The sequence below is a fragment of the Macrobrachium rosenbergii genome, chromosome 28 (assembly GCF_040412425.1).
Source record: "Macrobrachium rosenbergii isolate ZJJX-2024 chromosome 28, ASM4041242v1, whole genome shotgun sequence".
NCBI classification, from domain to species: domain Eukaryota; kingdom Metazoa; phylum Arthropoda; class Malacostraca; order Decapoda; family Palaemonidae; genus Macrobrachium; species Macrobrachium rosenbergii.
Genome location: NC_089768.1, coordinates 11,144,097 through 11,167,215, shown reverse-complemented (window position 1 = coordinate 11,167,215; position 23,119 = coordinate 11,144,097). Strand labels below are relative to the sequence as shown.

General features: G+C 37.1%; 1 protein-coding gene across 43 annotated transcripts in view; it reads left to right on the top strand.

Annotated features, from left to right (window-relative positions):
• The window catches only part of LOC136854032 (dystrophin, isoforms A/C/F/G/H-like), a 1,916,343-nt gene that overhangs the window by 1,673,433 nt on the left and 219,791 nt on the right, over positions 1 to 23,119 (top strand). For all 43 annotated transcript variants that reach the window (XM_067130051.1, XM_067130067.1, XM_067130044.1 and 40 more), the window contains 3 exons: positions 1,686 to 1,858; positions 4,501 to 4,769; positions 5,540 to 5,700. In XM_067130051.1, the coding sequence (XP_066986152.1) occupies positions 1,686 to 1,858; positions 4,501 to 4,769; positions 5,540 to 5,700 (603 nt within the window). The remainder of the gene's footprint in view (positions 1 to 1,685; positions 1,859 to 4,500; positions 4,770 to 5,539; positions 5,701 to 23,119) is intronic.

Genomic DNA, 23,119 nt, shown 5'->3' with positions numbered 1-23,119 from the left:
CAAGATGTTATCGACCATATGATAACAGAAATGAATATAAAATCCATATTTCCATTATTTTGCACAATCGACGTTAAGTTCATTGAGAAAAATCATCTTACGATAGAATAATAGATTCCTCAAGTGTTGATAACAAAAAAATGTGGTAACGGTATTTGAAAAGTATAAAGCATATATTCCCGGCTCTAAACTGATAATTCATTGTTGTAATTCATAATTTTTACCATTGTTTTCCTAACAGAATCTTTTACTATTTAAATGAAATGGCCCACACGCTATGAAAATGTCCAGTGTCTTAAATTTTATATAAGAATGACCGATGTGAGAGAACCTAAGCAGTGATTGCATTATATATGAAACAGCCATGATTGTATTGTTGATGTGTTGTGCCGTATCGTTTAGCGTTGCTTTCGGTATTGCCTTGTTTGTGGTATTGAGAACAGCCCCGGCAAAACATGATCGAGTAAGTGCTCTGAGAATTAGTTTTGTTACCCATTAAAAAGTGGGATCCAGATTCGTTTTCTGTAGCGGAAGGTAAGATACCCATTTTCTTTTCCTTACGTAGCGGTGACTATGTTACAGTTAGTCTCTCTCTCTCTCTCTCTCTCTCTCTCTCTCTCTCTCTCTCTCTCTCTCTCTCTCTCTCTCTCTCTCTCTCTCTCTCTCTTATATATATATATATATATATATATATATATATATATGTGTGTGTGTGTGTGTGTGTGTGTTGAAAGTCAGACAGATACGCTAAGGTGAGTTTATGGTAATATTGATCATAAGGCAAATTGCGCTAATTTTACTACTAAAATGAAAATGCCACTGGATAGCTTACCTTATTTAACATTATGAGTTTCTTGCTTCATTATGACTGATTTCCGTCGTTTCTTCTTTTATTCGCGTTATATGCCGTCACGCTTGTAAGTAAAACTGGTTTTACTGTGATGAAAACATAGTAAACAGTGATATGGGCCCTTGTAAAAACTTATTGTAATATATCACTGCTTATAGTACGTGGTCCACTTTTTAATTTGTAGAAGAAATTTATATTCGAAATACATTTGGCTGGTATTGTTTATAACAAAGAGAAATGACGACAGAATAACAACTGACCACACGCTACATAGTTCCAGTCATTGTTAGCGTAAATTGATACCTTGATACCAAGTATCCGTATGATGTATTTTAATTTTGTTCCATCATCCTTAACGACCTTTTCTTATAAGTGGTTATTATTATTATTATTATTATTATTATTATTATTATTATTATTATTATTATTATTATTGAAATAGCATAGGCACCCCTTTTCATGGGAAGACGATGTCCACAAGATCCAGTTGGGTTGTGATGGCAGGCATCTTCTTCTTCTTCTTTATTATTATTACAGAATAAAATCTCATAATTGCATGAGTCACTAAAATGGTGAAGAAAGCCACAGTGGAGTGAATGTAAATATACATTAGAAATATATATACAAACGAGAGCTTCCGAGAGCCTGCACGAGTCTCCTTCTCAACACAGAGAATCGAGCGTTTAAATCACTGTGAATTTTTTCACATTATTATTATTATTATTATTATTATTATTATTATTATTATTATTATTATTATTATTGATGTTGTTGTTGTTGTTGACTGAATCAGTTAAGTGTTCTTTATTTAATCACTTCTTTCTCTTTTTTATAGGATCTGCAAAGTGAGATCGAGTCCCACAAGGATGTGCTGGCGAGCCTCAACGCAACGGGCCAGAAGTTGCTCGGGACTCTGGAGAATCAGGATGAGGCCGTCATGCTTCAGCGCCGCCTGGAGGAGATGAACCAGAGGTGGAATACCCTCAAGCATAAAAGCATCGCTATCAGGTACGGAACATTTGCTGTTTCCTTATAGGTGTCTTTGTAAATTACAGGTGCGGTTTTTAACTGTTATCTCAGAAATGGTCTTTAAGGAACATTTGAATATTTTTTTTCTGGTGTACGATTTTTACTCGTATCAAGTTTTAAATATAAAATATAAAAACGAGAATAAAAATTAGAACAAAAAAATGGAAGTAAAAAAGTAAGCAAATGTAAAACTCAGGATAAAAGAAATAAAAATAATAGAAATGATAGCTATATAGAAATTAATGCCAATAAATACAAAAATAATAAAAATGATAATTTTAAAGTAAAAATCATCAGTAAAAATAAAAACAATGAAACTATTATTCGTAGAAATGAAGATGACCCCCCCCCCAAAGAATCTGTAGAGTCTCATTCATTACCTAAGTACTAAAGCATAGATACAAAGTAAAAGGGAAAATAAACCTTTCTTGAACTTTAAAAAAAAAAAAAGAACTCATTAGCAGCACAGTGCGGTATATTTATGCCTACTTGCTTCATGAGGCTGTCTTATTTCCAGCATTAAAGCCATTTCATGAATTCATCATTTCTTTGTTTTTTGCTCCCAAATTTTCGTTTTTCTCACCATTTTATAACACTACATTTTCTTATAGCCTCTGCACGATTTAGCCTCTGCACGATTACCTCCCCGTATGGGGTTAGTGCCGTCAGTGCACTTCATGCTGAGCACTGTAGTCATTACTTACGGTTCTTTGTAGCGCGCCTTCGCCCCCTAGCTGCAACCCCTTTCGTTCCTTTCACTGTACCTCCGTTCATATTCTTTCTTCCATCTTACTTTCCACCCTCTCCTAACAATTGATTCATAGCGCAACCGCGAGGTTTTCCTCCTGTTACATCTCTCAAACCTTTTTATTGTCAATTTCCATTTCAGCGTTGAGTGACCTCTTAGGTCCCAGTGCTTGGCCTTTGGCCAAAATTCTATATTCAGTCAATCAATCAATACACGATTACCTTGACACTCGCTTGTCATTGTTTTCACATACGTTCTCTCCCCCCCCCCCCCCAACGCTTTCGTGCAAGTATTTTTCTAATTATAATTATTACCGCTAAACGTTGTTGCAGACATTTTTAAAAGATACGCTTCTTTGCTTTTCTTTTATGTTCATTCAACAACCGCACCCAGTTTGTCCAAAGGGCTGACTCAGACATCTCAGACATTTCATCTTCTGTATTCCTTGACACACTTCTGTTCCACAGGTTTGCAAGGCTCCCCTGACTTTTCTAAGTCATCGTATATCTTGCCTTTACCCACACGTATCTCCTCGTAACATTTACTTCTTGATGTCTGTAATAAGACTAGTAATTCACATTCTTTTGTCATCTGTTCTAACACTTACCATACCACATCCTGCAAAAGCTTATTATCATAACGTTATTTTTGTCAAGTTTCTCCGTATCTGTCTCCATTTACAAACAGATTTGACCCCAGTGTGTAATTTTTGCACAATCCAGAATCTGTTATCTGCAGACAGCAGCCATTCTAAGTCTAGTATCCCCCCCTTTCCCTTCTCATATTCGAAGGACTGGCGCCAAGTCTCCTGCTCCTTTTCTAACGTCTGTCATGACTACATCCAAGTCATTAGATAGCCACTTGAATTTTAGTCTACTTAAAGACCTCCCTGGTACTCACTAGTTTTCACTGGAACTTACGTTCCTCACAGAAATTAATCACTGATAACACCACAGATTAAAAGATGCGTTGATTGTGGTTCCACCATTTTCAGAATTATCCCATTTTGTCTCAGATATCTGTACAAAACGAAGACTGATCTAAGCAAGTTTATGTGCTAGGCCAAAAGCCAAATTTTTCTTGTCAGACTCAGGCATCATGCCCACAACATTGCCATAAAAGAAGTTATCAGTATGTGTTTTGATAATTTTTTTAATGATTGGTAATTTATAATGGTAATTTGAAAGATTATTATGGTTTTATGTATATCTGATACCTCATAATTTTTCTCTATATCTTATTCCTGATTTTAATTCAGTTTATACGAGTAATAATATTTTCATATAGATGGAACTGCTTCATACGAGTTTTAAGAATTGACCAGCAAATTGGAATCGCTTGTACTGAATTTGAATTTTAAGTTCTAATCCACATTAGCATTCTTCGGTAATAAGTATTTTTTTATGAGGAAGGAAACTCTTAAGTCTCCTTAGGCGTAGGGCATTCAGCCGTGGTAAAAATAAGCAGTAAAAAGTTGAGTAATTCAGCATTGTTATAGTAGATACAATGAAAAAGACCTTCGTTTGGCTATTGTCCATAAATAATAGTCGGGATAGAAGCCCACCAAAACCTTTTGTAAAAAATTGCAAGTACCGAATTCCTTTCTGTAAGTAGGTAATAAATTTTTGGCCTTCCCAGTCGTGCAGCTTGGAAAATACAGCTGTATTTAAACCTTGTCGCTTTCTCTGATTTTATTGACAATAACCTTGATTTTCTAAGAAATTCTGTGTATGCTAAAAAATAAATTATATAGTTAGCTACATAAGCTTAATAAGCTCAGTCTTTGCCTTCTTTTCGAAAACTCCAAATTGTAACTGAATACTGTAGCAATGCATTTTAATTCAAACGTTTAAGCAAATTTCTTTTTTCACAGAAACCGGTTGGAAGGCAATGCCGAGAACTGGAACACGCTCCTCTTGTCTTTGCGTGAACTCATCGAATGGGTCATTAGGAAAGACACGGAGCTGACCGCTCTGGGACCTCTCGTGGGCGACCTCAACTCCCTCTCGAAGTTTTCAGAGGACCTGGCAGCCTTCAGGAGAGTCATTGACGAAAAACAGCCGGTGATAGAATCGAACCTGAAGAGTGGTCGCCAGTTGATTGCCTCCGAACCTCCGCTCAGCGATACCAGTGATAGCGAAGGTTAGTCAAAGAAAATGGTCACAGATGTTTTCTTTGAAAATGATTCGCAATTTAGGTGCTAAATTATTTTATACCTTCTCTTTTTCTCGGTAACTTGTGAAAAATAATTTCCAAATTAGTGTTTTGGAGGAAATGCAAATTGAAATATATTTAACGCCTGGGTTTCGCGTGGACGTTTAAAATCTTGGTTTCACGTGAACGTAAAGGAGAGGGCCGCATGGAGATGTTGATAAATGTGATTTTGTGACCAAACAACATAGAAAACGGTATATATATATATATATATATATATATATATATATATATATATATATATATATATATATATATATATATATATATATATATATATATATATATATATATAATGCAGTACAGGTGAGACAGTTTAAGAAATATACCAAGACAATGAAAAATTTACCGTCTTTCTTTTATGTTTTTACGTTAATCTCCGAGGGGCTGGTACCAAGCATGGTGGAAGCTCCGCTTTGCGCCGTTTATAGTACCAGACCCTTGGGGATGGAAGCAGAAATATAAAGAATAGACGGTATATTTCCCATAAACTGTAAATTTCTCAAACGATCTCACCTGCACTGCATTGTTCTCGCCATTTTCAGTATTCTCCAGTCAAGAAATTACATTAGTAGACAATATCTTCGTGCGGCCTTCTCCTTTATATTTACCCAATTAGTATTTTGGAGAAACTGCAAATTTAAACGTATTTAAAACCTGGGTTTCACGGAGTCAAGTTTGGCCTTCATTCATTCCAGCTGGTCGCGAACTGGACGGTGACGCTCGATATCGAGGAGACGACAGTGCCCGAGACTTAACAAGATCAGTCCGGCGGGAGGTGGCCAAACTCTCCGAAAAATGGGCTGCGCTTAGGGAAAGGGCCGCCGCAGCCGCTGCGCAGGCCGACCTCGCACATAAGGTAAGTTAGTTAACCGCTGGAATATTTATGGCCTCTTCCTATGGGAGATGGTGGGTGATTAGCCTTTGCTCTCCCGCTGAGTTATTGACACTCGCTTCGGAACTTTACCCTTTTGGTGGGAATGTTACGTGAACATGAAACTTTTATTTTATATTTTCCTTTTTTTTTTTTTTAACTAGTTGAAGTACGCACGTTTTTTGGTGGGGGGTGGGTGGAGAGCGCTTATTGGAAGGTATTTATTAACCATTCAACCGAAAAAAGTTCACATTGTGATGAAGATACACATTTTTGCATATCGTGTTAATAATCACTTTATTTACGTCTTGTGTTCGGTAATAAGTTAATAGCAGATTGAAAAGGAAACTCAACCATTTTTGCATGTCGCGTTAATGTTCACTTTATTTCGTCTTGTGTTCAGTAATAAGTTAAAAGCAAATTGAGAAGAAACTCAAACCTAGTAATTGTCGATGAACGTATGATTACAGCAGAATTCCATCAGATGTTATCTCTCGCCGAGTAGGTGGAGAAGTATTGTTGAATGAACCTTGGCACTCTATATGTAAATCGGAAAATCGAAGGGTATATATCGTACTTTATTTAATCCCCAACAGTGTTTGTGATGGAGTGTTATCTGATAAGGGATTGTAGTTCTGGGCGCCGGAACGACCCTGGCTCAACCTAGAGCAATTAATGGCTCGGCTGAATATTTAATTGTATTGCATCATAAGTCTGGTCATCGTTCAGTGTTTTTTAACTCTTGCGATAAGAAACTGAGATTAGTATTGTTTTCGTTTTGTATTTGCCTTTATATTATTATTTGCAGAAGAAATTATCCCTTGGGTTCTGTATAAGTATCATATATTCGTTCGCCCTTTTCGATAATTAAATATCCGGCCAAAAAATTAAATAAAAAAATAAAACATATTTAACGAAATATTAATATGGAGGGGGCTCTCGGTGAAGAGACGTTAGACAGCAGAAGTTGCATTCACACCGTGAGCAGTAATGTTCGATGAAGCCAAAACTAAGGCCCAGGCTACCAAAAAAAAAAAAAATAAATAAATAAATATCTTTGAAGCATTTCAATGTAAACATTGGGAGAAATTAATATTCTTATTTGTTTTGTATTCGAATTAATCGGTTTTTATGTACCTAAATGGAACGCTTTGATAATGTCAAGAATCCTCTCCTTATGAAACAATATGGTCTTCGTCTACACAGTATAGATACTGAATTTTCGCAAATGTATTGTAATATACTGAATTCATACTTTTGATGAAGGTGATGTGGTTTGCTCCCAAGTTTTAATCAAACACTTTTCTGTAGAAAAAGAATTCTTTTTCAGTTTTTGTAGTAAACTTGTACCCGTATCTGATTGTGCGTAATAAATGACATCCGAAAAGAATGGCGAAAACTACTGACGCCCTCTCTCTCTCTCTCTCTCTCTCTCTCTCTCTCTCTCTCTCTCTCTCTCTCTCTCTCTCTCTCTCTCTCACACACACACACACACACACACACACACGCCAGTTATACAGTCGTTTTACCGCACCAAGATGACCATGTGTCGCCTGCAATGACAGTTTTCCGCTCCTTAATTTCCACTTCTTAGCCTACAATAAAATTATTATTCCTCCTGCGGATGTAAAATGAATGATTGAACTTTTGTGACCACTCTGTCTACCCACTCGCGTGTGTTTGCTGTCAGTAGCATACTAAAAAACAGAGATAACTCAAGCAATGGCCGGCCTTTTTTTTTTTTTTTTTTTTACAGTTCCTTTGTATGCAAACACATTGCATAATATAGAAACTCGCAACAGTTACATACGTAGATTTTTTTTTACTATTATCCGGAATTACAGATTTTGTACTATTATTCGGATTTATAGATTTTGTACTATTATCCGGAATTATAGATTTCGTACTATTATGGGGAATTATGGCACCATCATTAACTTCATCGTTAATCGATGAGGCTTTTGACACGCTTGTTGATCTATCTTTTCTGTTAAGCACAAATATAATTTTCGAGGTCCATGGATTGATTTCTAAACATAACCTATATCACCATTGATACAACCTGTGATCATTGAACTCTTGTTGACTAAAGCATACACATGCGTTCTGTTTTCATATAGTAATTGATTTCGAAACGGCTAACTTCTATATATGCGCAGTTGACTTCATTGGAGTGTGCGCTTTGAAGCCTGAAAAAAAAGGTTATGTAAAATATAATTAAACTAAGCCTAGAAGAATTTATCTGGTATGTAAAATAAAGATTAGAAAAGGGTGAAATACAGCAGTAGGACCTCTTTTTATAAAATGATTCACTTGGGGAACAGTCTCAGAGAGAAGTAGAATCTGGTTGTGTTTTTAATCCCAAGCGAGCTTTCCTAAATAATAAATGTAATCTTACTCATCGAGGCCTTGAATTATGAACGTTGTTGTCTTTAATGTGCTGATTGCATAATATCCAGTCCATTTGGAAATAAATTTTTAGGACAAGTTTTAAGCAAGTACAAATATCTTTTGTTCCTCACGACAGGTAATTATTTTTACGGATTTCCCATTGAGGACTCAAATGAGGAATACTTGGCAAATCCCTTGTATGACCGATAAAAATATACAGCTTTACTTCTTCATTCCTTTCAGTCAATCTTCTATAATTCTTTTTTTTTTTTTTTGTTATCGTTGACAGGAATCTCATTTGACATTTAACCGTAAAATCATTTCAGTAACTTATTAATGTATATTATTAGGATAGTAGAGTGCCTTTGGAGTCACAGAACTAAAAACTCGTTCAGTCGATAATATTCAGAAACCTCGAGCTGAAAGGTTGAATTTCTTGAGATGGACTCCTCTGCGACCATTATTGAACTGTCTACCGTATTTAAGTGCCCGCAATGCCCCCCCCTTTTTTTTTAGAGCATCCGAGAACGGATATGATGAATGGGACAAGGTGGCTGGCAACGCCCTTATAGGGCTTATCAGGCAAGGCAAGGCGGAGCCACCTTAGCATCTTGTGGCCAAACCCTGATGGACACAGAACGAGGCGCGGACTGGTGTCTTCCATTTTAACTTCCTCCATTTATCTTGAATCCCACCTCGGCCAGCGATTGGAAATTCAGCACTTCAACAAATAAGAATGGAGGGTAATTTCACGGACTCGGGATTTATTCAGGTGGCAGATTTGCAGCCCTGGGCAGTATTACTGTGTATGATTGTTCTTAGGAATGGTATAAGTTGTAGAGCCTGCCTACTCATTAACAACCTGATCAAGCTGTTACCAGATTTGCTTAGTGACTAGTAAGTTGAGTGTGCGTTGATGGTAATCCTACACACGCACACACACACACTCACAATGTGTATGTGCTCACGATTCCGTAACATTGGGCTCATATAACCAATAAACAGTAATACAGCAGGAGCTGGTAGAAAATTGAAAATACTGTGGTACCTAGTACGCCTGTAATTGGTTTATTTCAAATTCATACATCAAAGATAAACATGAAGAAACAGGTGTTCTATATCTTAACAGCTTTACCTTCGAACAAGCGGAAATTCGTATTTCATTTGAAACTGTTTCAGAATGAAGTTTCAATGATGCAGAGTTAAAAGCTTATTCAAAAGACTGTAGTCCTGTTAGGAGATCTTTTGAATCTGGTTCTTTACTTGTGGACTGAATTCTGTGTGTGTTACATTTTTATCAATGAAAAGAAAAGGCTTGATTTTTAAGGTAAATCAGTCAAAATTAGTGTTTTTGATGGATAACTCTCCATTGTCTATAGAACAGGAAGAATTTTACGTTTCTACTACGCAGAAAAGGGGGATTTATTAGGTCTTTGGTGTTGATGTAGATAACAGTAAATAGTAAGTTTAATCTCAGGCAGAACTGTTGCGTCAGTGTTGTTAGATTTTCTTTGAAGCCTTTGTACATTTTTTTTTTTGTGTAGTTATTTGCAAGAGCCATCCAAAATAGAATTGTACTTAGACGATCTTCGTATTTTGCTCCACTTTGAAGAGTCTAACTGAAGAAGTTACTGAGATTACTGTAGCCTATTGCCTGTGACAACACGTAAGGATAATACAGGTGTACTCAGCTTTGTAACTATTGCCGCGGTTTACGAGTATGTCCCTGTCAGGTAGGTGTCAGGTTTATGGGATTCCTCCCTGGGCAAAAGGAGCTGGGCGGATGGCCGTTAAAGGTCCAGAAGAAGTATTTGGTCCTTATTATTGTCCCACATTCCCCAGGAAGTGTGATTTAGGTCGTTAAATGGCCCCCGAGAAAACGTTTGATGAGAAATGCTGTTCGCGGCAAGATGTTTGGTGGCGATAGGCGGTGTGCGTAATGCGTTTCTCTCTCTCTCTCTCTCTCTCTCTCTCTCTCTCTCTCTCTCTCTCTCTCTCTCTCTCTCTCCTCCTGCCTTTTACGTTGTTTTACTTTCCTATGTCTTCTACTATTCATCTCTATTTTATCAGAATTTTTGTTAATTGCAAATCAATTTTTAAACTAAAGGTTCATATTTTTTCTTCCCTCGGTATTTATGTAGTTTTGTCGATAGATTCCATACCGCATGTTTCATGTTTGACGTTTAATTTTATTGTACTTTCTGCCGCTAGTTTGAAAGAACATACACGTATGGTAATATCAATCCTGGCAATCTTTAGAAATGAAATTTAACAAACAGCACACGCACCAAGCAGATCTTGTGCCAGTACAAAGCCAGTTTGAACCACAGCAACAAAAGGACAAGCATGTGGATATTACGACTTGATTAAACATTACCGAATTAAAAGACATGTGGGAATAACAGCCTCATTGAACAACATCTGTATAGAGTAATAGGTTGACCGAGCAGCACCATCAAGAGAAATAACGCGAACTAACAGTATCTGGTCATCATGATGTGCCGACCTCTTGCGGAACGGCGGTCAAAGGCTTCGAAAATACTCAGTCTTGTTTGGGAGGAATTCCTCCCAATCCATCTCAACTTTTTTATTACCTTTGGGTCGGGATAGCCATCCCCCAGCTGTGAAGGACTAAGACCCTTTGCTCTTGCCGTTTTATCGCTTATTTTACAGCCTTGTATAAATGAGATGAGTCGCCTCCCTTTCAACTTCCGGTGAGGAGTGGGAGCTTTGAAAAAAAAAAAATTGATTGCTTTTCCTTACGTGAAAAGAGGAATGATTAGCTCTGAGAAGATTTTCCCGAATCTCGAGTAACAGGGCTTATAAACATTAGGGTTTTTTTTTTTTTTTTTTTTTTGACAACAGAGAAACTGGTTGAAACTCCTAAACAGAAGGAATACTTAGGGCGTTTTCCATGGAATAAATCTGCTTCAGTCACTTATCCTCATATATCCCTTTAGTAGTTCTTCATTGGAGGGGTGGGAATCCTCATATATCCCTTTAGTAGTTCTTCATTGGAGGGGTGGGAAGAGCTTTCGGCCAGCACGCTGTTGGCCCAGCATTCGACTGTTCGAGCGGCCAATGAAGAATTAGAGGAATTTATTCCTGGTGATAGAAATTCATTTCTCGTCATAATGTTGCCCTGATTCCACAATCAGCTGTAGGTCCCGTTGCTAGGTAACCAGTTGGTTCTTAGCCACGTAAAATAAATCTAATCCTTCGGGCCAGCCCTCTCTAGGAGAGCTGTTAACCAGCTCCTCAGTGGTCTGGTTAAACTAAGATATACATATCCCTTTACTGTGTCAGTTGAAAATATTTATGTTGTTAGGTTCAGCTTTTGGTTTGATGGTTCCTTCTCCCGTGCAACGGATGGTGTTCCTTTGGTCAGTGACCTGCACCCATGCCTTATGGGAAGTTGAATGATTTTATCACTTAGACTTATAAGAGCGAAAACCAGTGTGTTGAGTGTTGCTTAATAGACTGGAAGCATTAAAATACTTATATGGAATTTACGAAGCATGACTATCCAGAACTGTTTTATTTTGCTACAAGTAAAAGGACAAGTCACTGGTAAAAATGTAGACTCTCTCTCTCTCTCTCTCTCTCTCTCTCTCTCTCTCTCTCTCTCTCTCTCTGAGTCTCTCTCTCATGAGTACTTCAAAGAAGACATTAACTTACCGGCATTAACTGAACATTCTCCGATATTTTCAGGATTTTCAATCTTTGATGAAATTCTGAAGTGATGTTGAATAATGACAATAAAGTGCAGTGTGTTTTCATAAGCAATTTTTCTGAGAATGATGTTTGTGGCTAATGAACGCGTTCAGAGTTGCTGTTACCCTGCCTGAGTTTAGAAATTCTCACCGCTGACCGATACGCTTGTATGCCGGCATGAAGGTACCTTTGTCCAAGCTTTTGAACAGTACGCAACGTCTCCATGGCCGGGACTTATCATCTCTGCCCACACTTGTATTACCGTCATTTTTAACAGCACGGATACAGTAATAATAACAATAATAATAATAATAATAGTAAAATCCGAGTGGATCATTCTTGTTTGTCCGCCCCGGGTGGTGGCGGGGTAGGTAGGGGATCAGGAGGGCATGGGAGACATGACACATCCACCCTCCTCATGCAAACCTGTTTGTCTGCCCCGGGTGGGGACTGGGTAGGTAGGGGATCGGGAGGGTAGGGGAGACATTACGGGCAGTGCCGGGTTCCGGCGCAGAGTAGGGCGTGCCATCCAGCTAGTAATAATAACAATAATAAACACAACCAGAATATGTTGTAAGGAAGATAAATGGTATATTAGTTGCAATTAGAGAAATAATTTGCATGGTGCGACTTTGGCTCCCATGATGCAACATTTTGTCTTTTCTTTATATTTCCATTGTTGCCCTAGATCTGTAGGGTATTATTTCTTACACTAATACCGATATCCGTTGCGCACTGCGATCTTATGTTTATTTGTTTTGTTTGTTACATACTATTAAGGAGTCTGTTTTGGGAGGAGTCCTGTAGTGAGAAACAGAAGACTCCTTGTGACAGACGAATTGATGCGCGTCCATCAGATACCTGAGAAGTGTTTTAATTGAAGTACAGGTGCTAATTAGGTCATCCGTGGGCTTGTCAGCTTGATGGCTGAATGGAAGTCGACGCATTTAAATTAGTTCATTATTTCATTTGAATCATGTGTTGGCGCATGGTGATTATAAAATAATCTCTCTCTCTCTCTCTCTCTCTCTCTCTCTCTCTCTCTCTCTCTCTCTCTCTCTCTCTCTCTCTCTCCCCTGGTATATTCCTTAGGTACCTTCCATGTTATTCAGAATAAAATAAAAAGTTGTAGATAATATCTTTTTGAAATTAATTTATGTGCATTAGTTTTAGGGGCAATAATTTTCTCCCGGTGTTCGTTTACGAATGAACAAGCAGCCTTATGCACCGAGCAAAAACCACAGCAGTTGTTTTTACACCAGTAGGTTTTCTCCTGTGTTGATTCAACCTGCAGATCCAGCCACCCCCTTTTGGTTAATTTAACATCCCTCAGGGTGATGCGTCACACTTAATTGCTGCTATCAGCGTGGACTGCCCGGCACACCTCCCTTTGCGTCACGCTGGCGTTTCCAGAACACCTTATTTAAGTCTCCGTTAATTGGAAGTTGGCTGGATTGGTTCTCGGTCGTTTTTATCAGCGTAATAATTCTCTCATGACGAATTTGTTTGTTTGTTATTCACAGGCATTATTAGCCTCTGTATAACCACAGCGCCTTATACGAGGCGCTGGTTTATTTCGTGCAGTGGTGGGCCGTTCCATTAAAGGCGCCTCTTAGGAATTTTGTAATGCCTTCTTTGTTCTCGTGAAACTTACGCTTATGCATAGGATAGAATTTAAGACGTTGATAAAAACTAGTTGAGGGTATATTTTCTCGAGTTTTTAGAATAAGAAGAATAAATAGGTATGGATATTAGAAAATCATGTGTACATGTGACAGATTGAAAAATTGCATATTATGTTGAGTGTATGGGAAGGGCTTGATTATTAGAAGTATTGGTGTCCAAAAATGAAAGAGAAGGTGGCGAAGAAAAGTTTGCTAGAGAAAGAAGAGCCGTTGGCAGATGTTAATGGTGAGAAAAGGTTGTTGGAGATATATATGATCAATAGTTGGTTGAAGTAAAAGTCAAGATAGTTATCGTTTAAATTGGAGAAGGAGGTGTGAAAGTATGGCTTAGTATAATGAGAAAATGGATGAATTATGGGCTATGGACGAAGAAATGAAGGTGGAAGGTGCAGATGGGAATTTGTAAAATTTCATGATTGGGTCATCTGGACACTGGGGAGTGTTTGTGGGTACTGGAGGATAAGAAGAGGGAATAAAAAGAAACAGTAGGTTTTGGGTTAAGGAAATAAGAGATTGGTGAAGGTAAAGGGGAGACTGATTTAGGAGAGATCATTTCAGTTATACATGGGGCGGATAAGGTAATCAAGGAGAAAGTGAGAGAGAAAAAGGTGGGAACTTTTGGGGAAAGTAAGTTGTTGTCGACAGAGCAGTAAATAAATGGAGAGAGAGAGAGTGCTGATGAACAGATGGATCACATAATTCACAGTGCAAATGGAGAGATTATGCCCCCAATTGAATGTAGTCGTGGGTCGATAGAACAAGCGTGAAGAGTTGTTGAATGAGGAATGAAAACGAAGCTAAAGGACTAGTGTCATTTTGAGAAGGCTTGACAGTGACTGTAGAGGACATAAGAGAACGAAAATGAAAAGACACCAGGAATTAGTGGGATAACAAGCGAGATGCTGCTGTACAGCGATGATAGCGTGATTGAATAGCTGCAAGGAGTTTGTCAGAATAAAAGTTTATCAATATAAAGGAAAGTTTTCGAAGGAATGGGCAAGAGAAGCAACTGTTCAGCTGCATAAAGGTAAAAATTTTAGAGGCTACTGCAAGGATTATCACAACATAACATTACATGGTATACGTGGGAAAGTGTATGGTAGGATTTTAAAAAGGGAAGTAAGACATGACAGAAAGATAGTTAATGATAGGAAAGTGTGGGTTTAGACAAGGAAGAATGTGTGGATCAAGTGTGGGCCGGTAAACAGTTATGCGAGAATCCTGAAAAGAAAGTGAACACGATTCTGTAACACACACACACACACACACACACATATATATATATATATATATATATATATATATATATATATATATATATATATATATATATATATATATATATATATATATAAGTATTTATATATATATTAACAGCAAATTAACGTAAAGTGTTGTCTATTCTGAACCTCGAAAGTCTTGAATATGGTGAGAGGGTTGGTGTAGGTGGCATTCGGCCCATTGATCAGCGATGTGTGAAAATCATGATTCGCCTCTCCGTTTGAAGGTGACGAAAGGGAGAAGGTTAGGGGTCGCTGCTCTCTCTGATGTGAGCAACGATTAATTTTCTATGGCTCAGCCAGATTTTTTTTTTTAATCCTTTCAACGTTTTTTAAAGCTTTTGCGCTAGTCTCAGATGAAGTGATTATTCTCTTGTTTTTTTTTTTTATCTCTTGTGAATACGGTAATCGATTGTAAAATGTAAGGTTTTCCTTTCTTTTGAATTCTCGTAGAAATCTCGTTCTCGATACACCTTTCGATTTTTGTGGCCTACATTAATTTTTTCATGTTCTTTTCTTAAAGGCTTTGATTCCTGTACTCTCATTCTACCTTCGATAATTAGAATTTAAACCCACCTTTTTACATTTATTAGTGTTTTTGACATAGAAATAAATATACTTCTCATATGAGTAGCCCCTTTAGATTTAGGTGTGAGCTAATCCAACCTTGTATATCAAGGGAAGCTCTCCAAACATCGGTGTTCTTGACAGAGGTAACTCGAAGCTTTCCGTTCAACCATTGACCCAGCTCTTACCGTCAACCTGGATTCATGTCAGCTCCGTCGCAAGGTGGTTATGTTCTCCCCATTCGACTTTATAATTATTCCTTCAGACACGTGTACACGTCAGTCTTCGCCCCATAGGTACTGGTGTGAAATTGTGAATGGCCCGTACACGCCACTCACTTTTTAGAACGTACGCTTCTCTCTCTCTCTCTCTCTCTCTCTCTCTCTCTCTCTCTCTCTCTCTCTCTCTCTCTCTCTCTCTCTCTGATGAGCGGTTTTTTATTGCCCAAGAAAGAAATTTACTGTGTTTTATCACGACATCTTTTTTTATTTTATCACTCAAACCTTGGATTTCACGTTCGTCAGTAACCTGAAGTTCTTCTAGTTTACTCATCTCCATAACCTTCATTAATTTTTATTCTCATTAATAAAGTTTCGGGTATGTTCTGTCCCCACCATAAGGCTGAGAGACGAGAAATATAGAATAGTAATTATTATGATTTGTTTATTATTCTACATTTCTCTTAATTAGTTTTACATATATAATGATGAAGTCCCGAAGTTGGTGATAATTCAGACTGTTTTATAGGCTACCTTTCGCTCTAACGTTGTCCAAAAAATGTAGGACGCCTCCCCAATACTCCAGCGAAATTTCAGGTAAAAGTGGTCTTTTTTTTTTTCTCTCAAAGATCCAGGTAATAATACATCATCAAGTCGGAGGACATAACTGCTTGCTTTCTAAGATTTAGATCTCTCCAGGTTTTCAGGTATTGAAGGTGTGATGAATTGATCGTGCTTGTCAATGTAGTTTTTAATATAAGTCAAGAATTGAATTCATTCTTTTATTTACTTGTTTAGGGAAACTGAGAGGACGTCACAGCTAATAATGACTGTAGATATACGTATGTACTCGTGTGTGTGTGTGTGAATATACCTGTTAACTTACTGCGTTAGAAATTCTGTTTGATAAGAGATGCGACTAGAAAATGACGCGTGATAACCTTTTTGGCCTTTAGACACTCAAGAAAAAGGTTCGCTTTTGTAAGAAATTCTAGGAACGCGTCGACATCAGGAAGCCTTGGCCTGGCCGGTGATAAGACTGATGATCTGACGGAGAGGGTGTCCAGATATCTGTGATTAAGGGTGTTCCAGACGCTAATTGAGGGATGAATTTGTCTACTGTAGTGGAAATGGGTGAAAGTGCCCTTCAGAATGGGTCAGTGGTTGGCTGAAGGAGGGGAAAAAAAAGGGAGGGGGAGAGGAACTTGGGATCTTGAAAGCTTAGGCATACTTTTTTTTTTTTTTGGTGTTCTTTTGTACTAATTTTTAATTGCCAAATTCTTGATTGTTGTGGTTCAGTGGTGCAGCGTTTGGCTTTTATTTTCTGGCTCAGATGCCCCGTCCTTTAAATTTGTCTGAGAAACCCAAAAGTTGCTAAAGTTGCTCCCATCTGGCGCCACGCAGATGGGAAGATGGCATGTGATAAAAAAATACTTAAGAAATATATATATATTTTTTGATGATGAAACATAGCAAATAGTTATTTTAACCATTATTCCTTTACTGATTCACCCAATTAAAGCTTTGCAAATTCTTTTTAAACGTTGGAACTTTCCTTCTCAGCAGAAATCATTTTCATTTGCTATCGTTCCAAATTTCCTCCTGTTTTATGGATGCGCTGGTATTTTGCTGCGGAAACTTCGGTATAACAACATTCTTTCTATTTATTTTGTCATGGTTTAACAACATTCTTTCTATTTATTTTTTCATTTATTGAAAATGAAATCACATTTATGCTATTAAAAGATACCGGTTATGGGCAAGAAACCGTTTCAAACTTATTCCACGTAGCATCTTCCGTTTGTGTATGTGATGAGACTTTGTGGCACCTACACTTTCTTCAAGTGTAGGAGGAAGGATACGAAAGGACTAAGGGTACGATTCGGTCGAACTTGATTCGATACACAGGAGGCATCCTTTCAAATCATTGAGATCGCAGTCGCTCACTTTGCACGAATCCAATTACCTCTGTAGACATGATTTTCTTTGTCCTTAACCTCGGCGCCTTTGTTCTGTTCTCCACTTTTTATTTCAGCAGTGTCTGGTACCTTGTTGCGCAAACTGTTGCATGTATTTTTATTTTGTACTGTAAATAGCAAAGATTGATGTTTTGCATCAGCAAAAAAAATGGATGTAGGAAGATTTAATTATTTAATAGCATACTGTATGTATTTATTAATTTTTTGAATGAAAAGTTTATGATCTGGTGACACGCAAACGCAGTTGATGATACAGCAGAACATACTATGTTTTTTCTACTCTTACAGCCCCCGCTCTGTTATGACGTCATTCTTAGTCATGCAAGCGGTTTTGTTTTTGCTCTGCACAGAGATGTCGCTATGACTCGAATTGTGGTAACTGTACACTTCGTTGCCTTGGTACAACATCACTTTTCTTGTCGTCACTTGAGTTATGTATCCACTTTTTGTATTATTTTATTTTTAATTTTTTGAAGTGTGCGGTTGGTCCTTAAACATGTATAACTTGCTTATGACAGGGTTAATGAGCTGCTCTTAAATCCAATTAAGCTTTTTTTGTTTTCTGAAAAGAAAAGTATTATGCCGGCTTTGTCTGTCCGTCCGCACTATTCTGTCCGCCCTCAGATCTGAAGAACCACTGAGGCTAGAGGGCTGCAAATTGGTAGGTTGATCATCCACCCTCCAGTCATCAAACATACTAAATTGCATCCCTCTAGCCCTAGTAGTTTTTGTTTTATTTAAGGTTAAAGTTAGCCATAATCGTGCATCTGGCAACGATATAGGCCTGTCCACCACCGGGCCGTGGTTAAAATTTCATGGGCTGCTGCTCATAGAGCATTATACCGAGACCACCAAAAGATAAATCTATGTTCGGTGGCCTTGATTATACGATGTACAGAAAACTCGATTCCGCCGAAGTTTCTTCGGCGCATTTTTTACTTTTGTTTGTTGCCACTGAAAACGCGGTATAATTAAGGATGTCCATCTCTCACAATAGTCTGTTGCTGTACAGGTAATGTGGTCAAGTTTATCACATCCACCCACGGCGGGGCCAACTGATTTGCCGGTGATTGATTTATTTTTAAGCGGAGGTGGTGGTTAACCGTCTGAAGACGGGTTTTATAGCGCTGTTAAGGAGCACACTTTGCTCTTTTAGATACTGGAAGGCCAAAACGGTGTCTTTAAATGTACAACATTCTGCTTTATTATTAGTTACAAAGAGACCCACTTTTATTAATGGCCGATTGTAAATTGTTTATGCTTCAGAAATTTCATTAACGTCCCCGAATTCAGAATGAGCAAGGTGGGCGGCGTCACAATTAAAGCGCGGTTTAAGATTTTTATTTTTATTACTTTATGGAGTAGTAAAAGGGCGGTAGCCTTGGACCTCGCGGTAATGGGAGTGTAGTAGCCTGTATCCAGCTTGTCGTCGTGATCAGATGCCGATGATAGATAGAGGAGAATGGATTTTTGCTTTTCTGCTTTTGCTTCAGTCCACTGGCCGAGCGTCTGGTCCAGTGTGGAGCATTTGTTTTTCCACTGTGTATAAACTGTATTTATTCTTTGATAGAAGTAATGAATACGGAAATTTATACATAGTTTGGTCTGTGAACTAACTTTAAGGGAAATACCATGAAATGAAGGACGGCGTTGAATGTGGTCTGTGGATTAACTTTAAGGGAAATACCATGAAATGAAGAAGGATTTTGAATACGTGGGCTCAGCGCTAAATAAGATAGAACATGGCACATCAATTTTTTGGCTGTTAAATACGAACATGTAAAAAGTTTTATTTATAAAAAAAAAATGCTCTCTAAAAGATTCACGGGCAAAGTTGGGTCACGGTTATTCGAATGGGACATCAAAAGGCCTCGTGATCTACCTTGTCACCCATACCCCATCACTTGAAACGCCCATTGTTGCCTCCAGCTTTGAAGGAGGGAAGTTGGGGGAAAGGGTCGCATTTCTCTCTCTCTCTCTCTCTCTCTCTCTCTCTCTCTCTCTCTCTCTCTCTCTCTCTCTCTCTCTCTCTCTCTCTTTATGATATAATTCTATTGATATTGATATAAATATTTTTATATTATGCAGACTCTCTCTCTCTCTCTCTCTCTCTCTCTCTCTCTCTCTCTCTCTCTCTCTCTCTCTCTCTCTCTCTCTGATACGTTTTAATTTGGTGACAGTTCGTGAATATTTTTTCTAATTGCGTGTGGTACTTTGAAGTTTGATTCAACAAATAAGGTTTTGCAAATTCTCTCTCTCTCTCTCTCTCTCTCTCTCTCTCTCTCTCTCTCTCTCTCTCTCTCTCTCTCGAAGACTCTCTCTCTCATACTGACTTCGAGTACAGCAGTTTTTTTTTTTTATTTTTTTAAGGGACTCGTGTGACTTGACAAATGCCGGAAGGCGTTGTGTTTGTGAGTAACTAAGTACACGTCATTCGTCTCTATATATTCAAAAGTGTGAGATGGAAATTGAGGTTGTGAATAACATATGCGTCACTTTTCTTGAGTCCTTCGAAGCGTGAGTTGTAAGTTGTGGTTGTGAGGAACTAACACGTCATTCTTCTCGATGCCTTCGAAGCCATGAGATGGAGAAAGAATTCATTTTCAGGTGTAGCTATATACGGGAAATAATTTGGTTTCTGCTTTAGCCTGAGACTCGTTCTCCAAAGGCGCAGGAATTAGGGCAAACCTGTGGTGCTAAAATATATGGGAAGCGGTTGGATTAATCTTTAGCCTATTTAAATATACATCTATGGCCTGTTTAAATATGAAACTTCTTTGCCATGTGATTATTGATATAGCAGTGTTTTAGGGTTATAGCAAGGCATATTATGTGCAGAATCCCTCTATTTATTATTTATATCTAAGAGAGAGACTTTCTGGTCTCAGGAAGTCTTTGCTACCCCGCGTAAGGTCACTATTTATTCTCCTTATTATTTGTATACTCTCCTTATGTATGGCCATGAGACGATTAAAACTAATTATTATTATTATTATTATATTTTTTTATTATTATATTATTATTTTTTTTTATTATTATATTATTATTTTTATTATTATTATTAAATCTAATTGCCAAATTCATTTACCGTTGTACCTTTGAAAGAGGTCATCTTATGTGCAAAGTTATCATTTTTTGGCAAAGTTTATGGACTTTTATTTCTCAATTCTAAACACTACTAGAATAGTCCTAATCTATCAACAAACTATTCCAATAATAATTTTTATGAGAATCCATTCATAGCCTTTTTTTTTCGACTCAATGACTGATGATTAGCATGCGATCAATAGCCCGCTGTAATTTGATGTTTGTTAAAATCTACTTACTGTATGCCCAAATTAAATAGATGCATATCGTTGGAAAGCCGTTTCCGTATGTCATCACGCTGTTTTTAATGGCATCGCAGTTATGAGGAAAGTAATTTCGGTTTGTGGATGAATTATCTCGTTTGAATGGTCTCTTGCTATTTTTAGCGGGGTTGACATTTTATATCGGCATACTTTGATTTTATTTTGTTAGTTGTCAAAATACACAAATGGTTGAAATGTTTGAAAAGGTGTATATATATATATATATATATATATATATATATATATATATATATATATATATATATATATATATACATATACATATATATATTATAAAAATACATACGTATATGTATATATATCAATCTCTACCACAGGAAATGAAAAACTCTTTCATTTCCCTGTGGTAAAGTGACTTTCAAACCACGTTTCAGAATTACTTAAATTATATATGTATATATATATATATATATATATATATATATATATATATATATATATATATATATATATAGAGAGAGAGAGAGAGAGAGAGAGAGAGAGAGAGAGAGAGAGAGAGAGAGAGAGAGAGAGATTAGAATACCTGGGCACGCCAAAGCGACCGACCGTCAGCGGACTGTAAAATTTTTAAACAAACATTTCGGTACCCGAACTCCCTGCAGTGTTCTTGATGGAGTGGAGTGAATGAAGTTCTTTCCTAGGTTCGAATACATCGGCATGTTCCCTGGCTCCCTTACGTAAGTTGTTTGATCTCTCCCTTTTCTGGCCTTCCCATTGCATCGTTGGTCTCTTCTCTCGCCCTTCTTGACAGGTAACGAGACGCCCTTAGTCAGCTAACAAGCCGCCCACACCCATTCACCGGGTGGTTACATCTCGACTATGTCGGGGAACCCACCTCGACTGTATTATCATTTTCTTGTGCCAGTATGAGATGAAATGAGGTTCATTCATTTGCTTGATCGCGGTTCATTGCGGACCCTTGGCTTGTGCATTAAATCGTTGCTGGAATATTGAAGAGTGTCTCCAGTTTTGTGAAATAAAAGTGGCACAATACGTGAAGGATTATTTTAATGCTCTATCGGCAGCCATCCGCTTTCCATTTCCGCGTTGATATTGTTTAATCTGTAGATTCATATATATATATATATACATATATTTTATAAAAATAAATATATATTTATATATATATATATATATATATATATATATATATATATATATATATATATAAATTATTGGCAAATTTATTCTTTAAACCATGTTGTTAAATGCATATTCATTGTTGTTCTAGATGAAAAATTATAAAGGAGTAGGTGATATATTCCAGTGGAAAATTATTGCAGTGATTCCTGTGTAAAATTAGAATTTACAAGCTCACTTTGTCACCTGTTTACGAGTTAGCAGCGTTACGTTTTTATGTACTTTGTAACTTTTATGTTACTATTTTTTTTAAACGCACATTATCTTGGTCGTTAAATCTTCTTGACAATTTTTTTTAGTAGAGTGCGACGAGACATTTCACTCTAAAAATGTGTTAATGTCGTTTTTATGTTTCTGAGTTATCCATCAAAAAATGGCTTGATGATTTCATTGGTGTTTGAGTCGCGTTTTTGTACAAAATGACGAAAATTGTCTTTATTATTATTATTATTATTATTATTATTATTATTATTAGTATTATTATTATTATTATTATTATTATTATTATTATTATTATTATTATTATTATTATTAGTGATGGTGGTGGTGGTATTGATGATGATAGTGGAGGTAAAAAGCTGGTGATAAGAAATAATTTTTATTTATGCCGTAAAGAATCTTATTTTGATAAGAACGTTCGTCTTTGCAGTTATGAATGCACTGTGTAATGTTTTGCAGTAAGTTTGCGTGGTAAAAGAACTATTAGTACCTTTAGAAGAATACTGGGTATGTAGGTGGAAAAAAAAAGCTTGAAAATATGTCATTGTGTTGAGTTGATTCCTTGTTAGATGTAATATTTATGCTTGTGTCTTACGTCACATTTTCTTAACTTGTGTCAGGAATCATTTTCTTGCAAATAGATAAGTCAGAAATTTGATTCCTAATTAGAAATAAATTTAGAGGACTGCTTTCATGCCTTCGCTCGAACTTAAGTATATTTCAGCTCTACAGTTCATGTCTCTATGGAGAATTTAGCTTTATCTTCTTCATTTTGGTTCTTGCAACAAAATTTTTACTTCATTTTATCGTGTTTTCTAAACGGATTTCTTCTTCCATGGA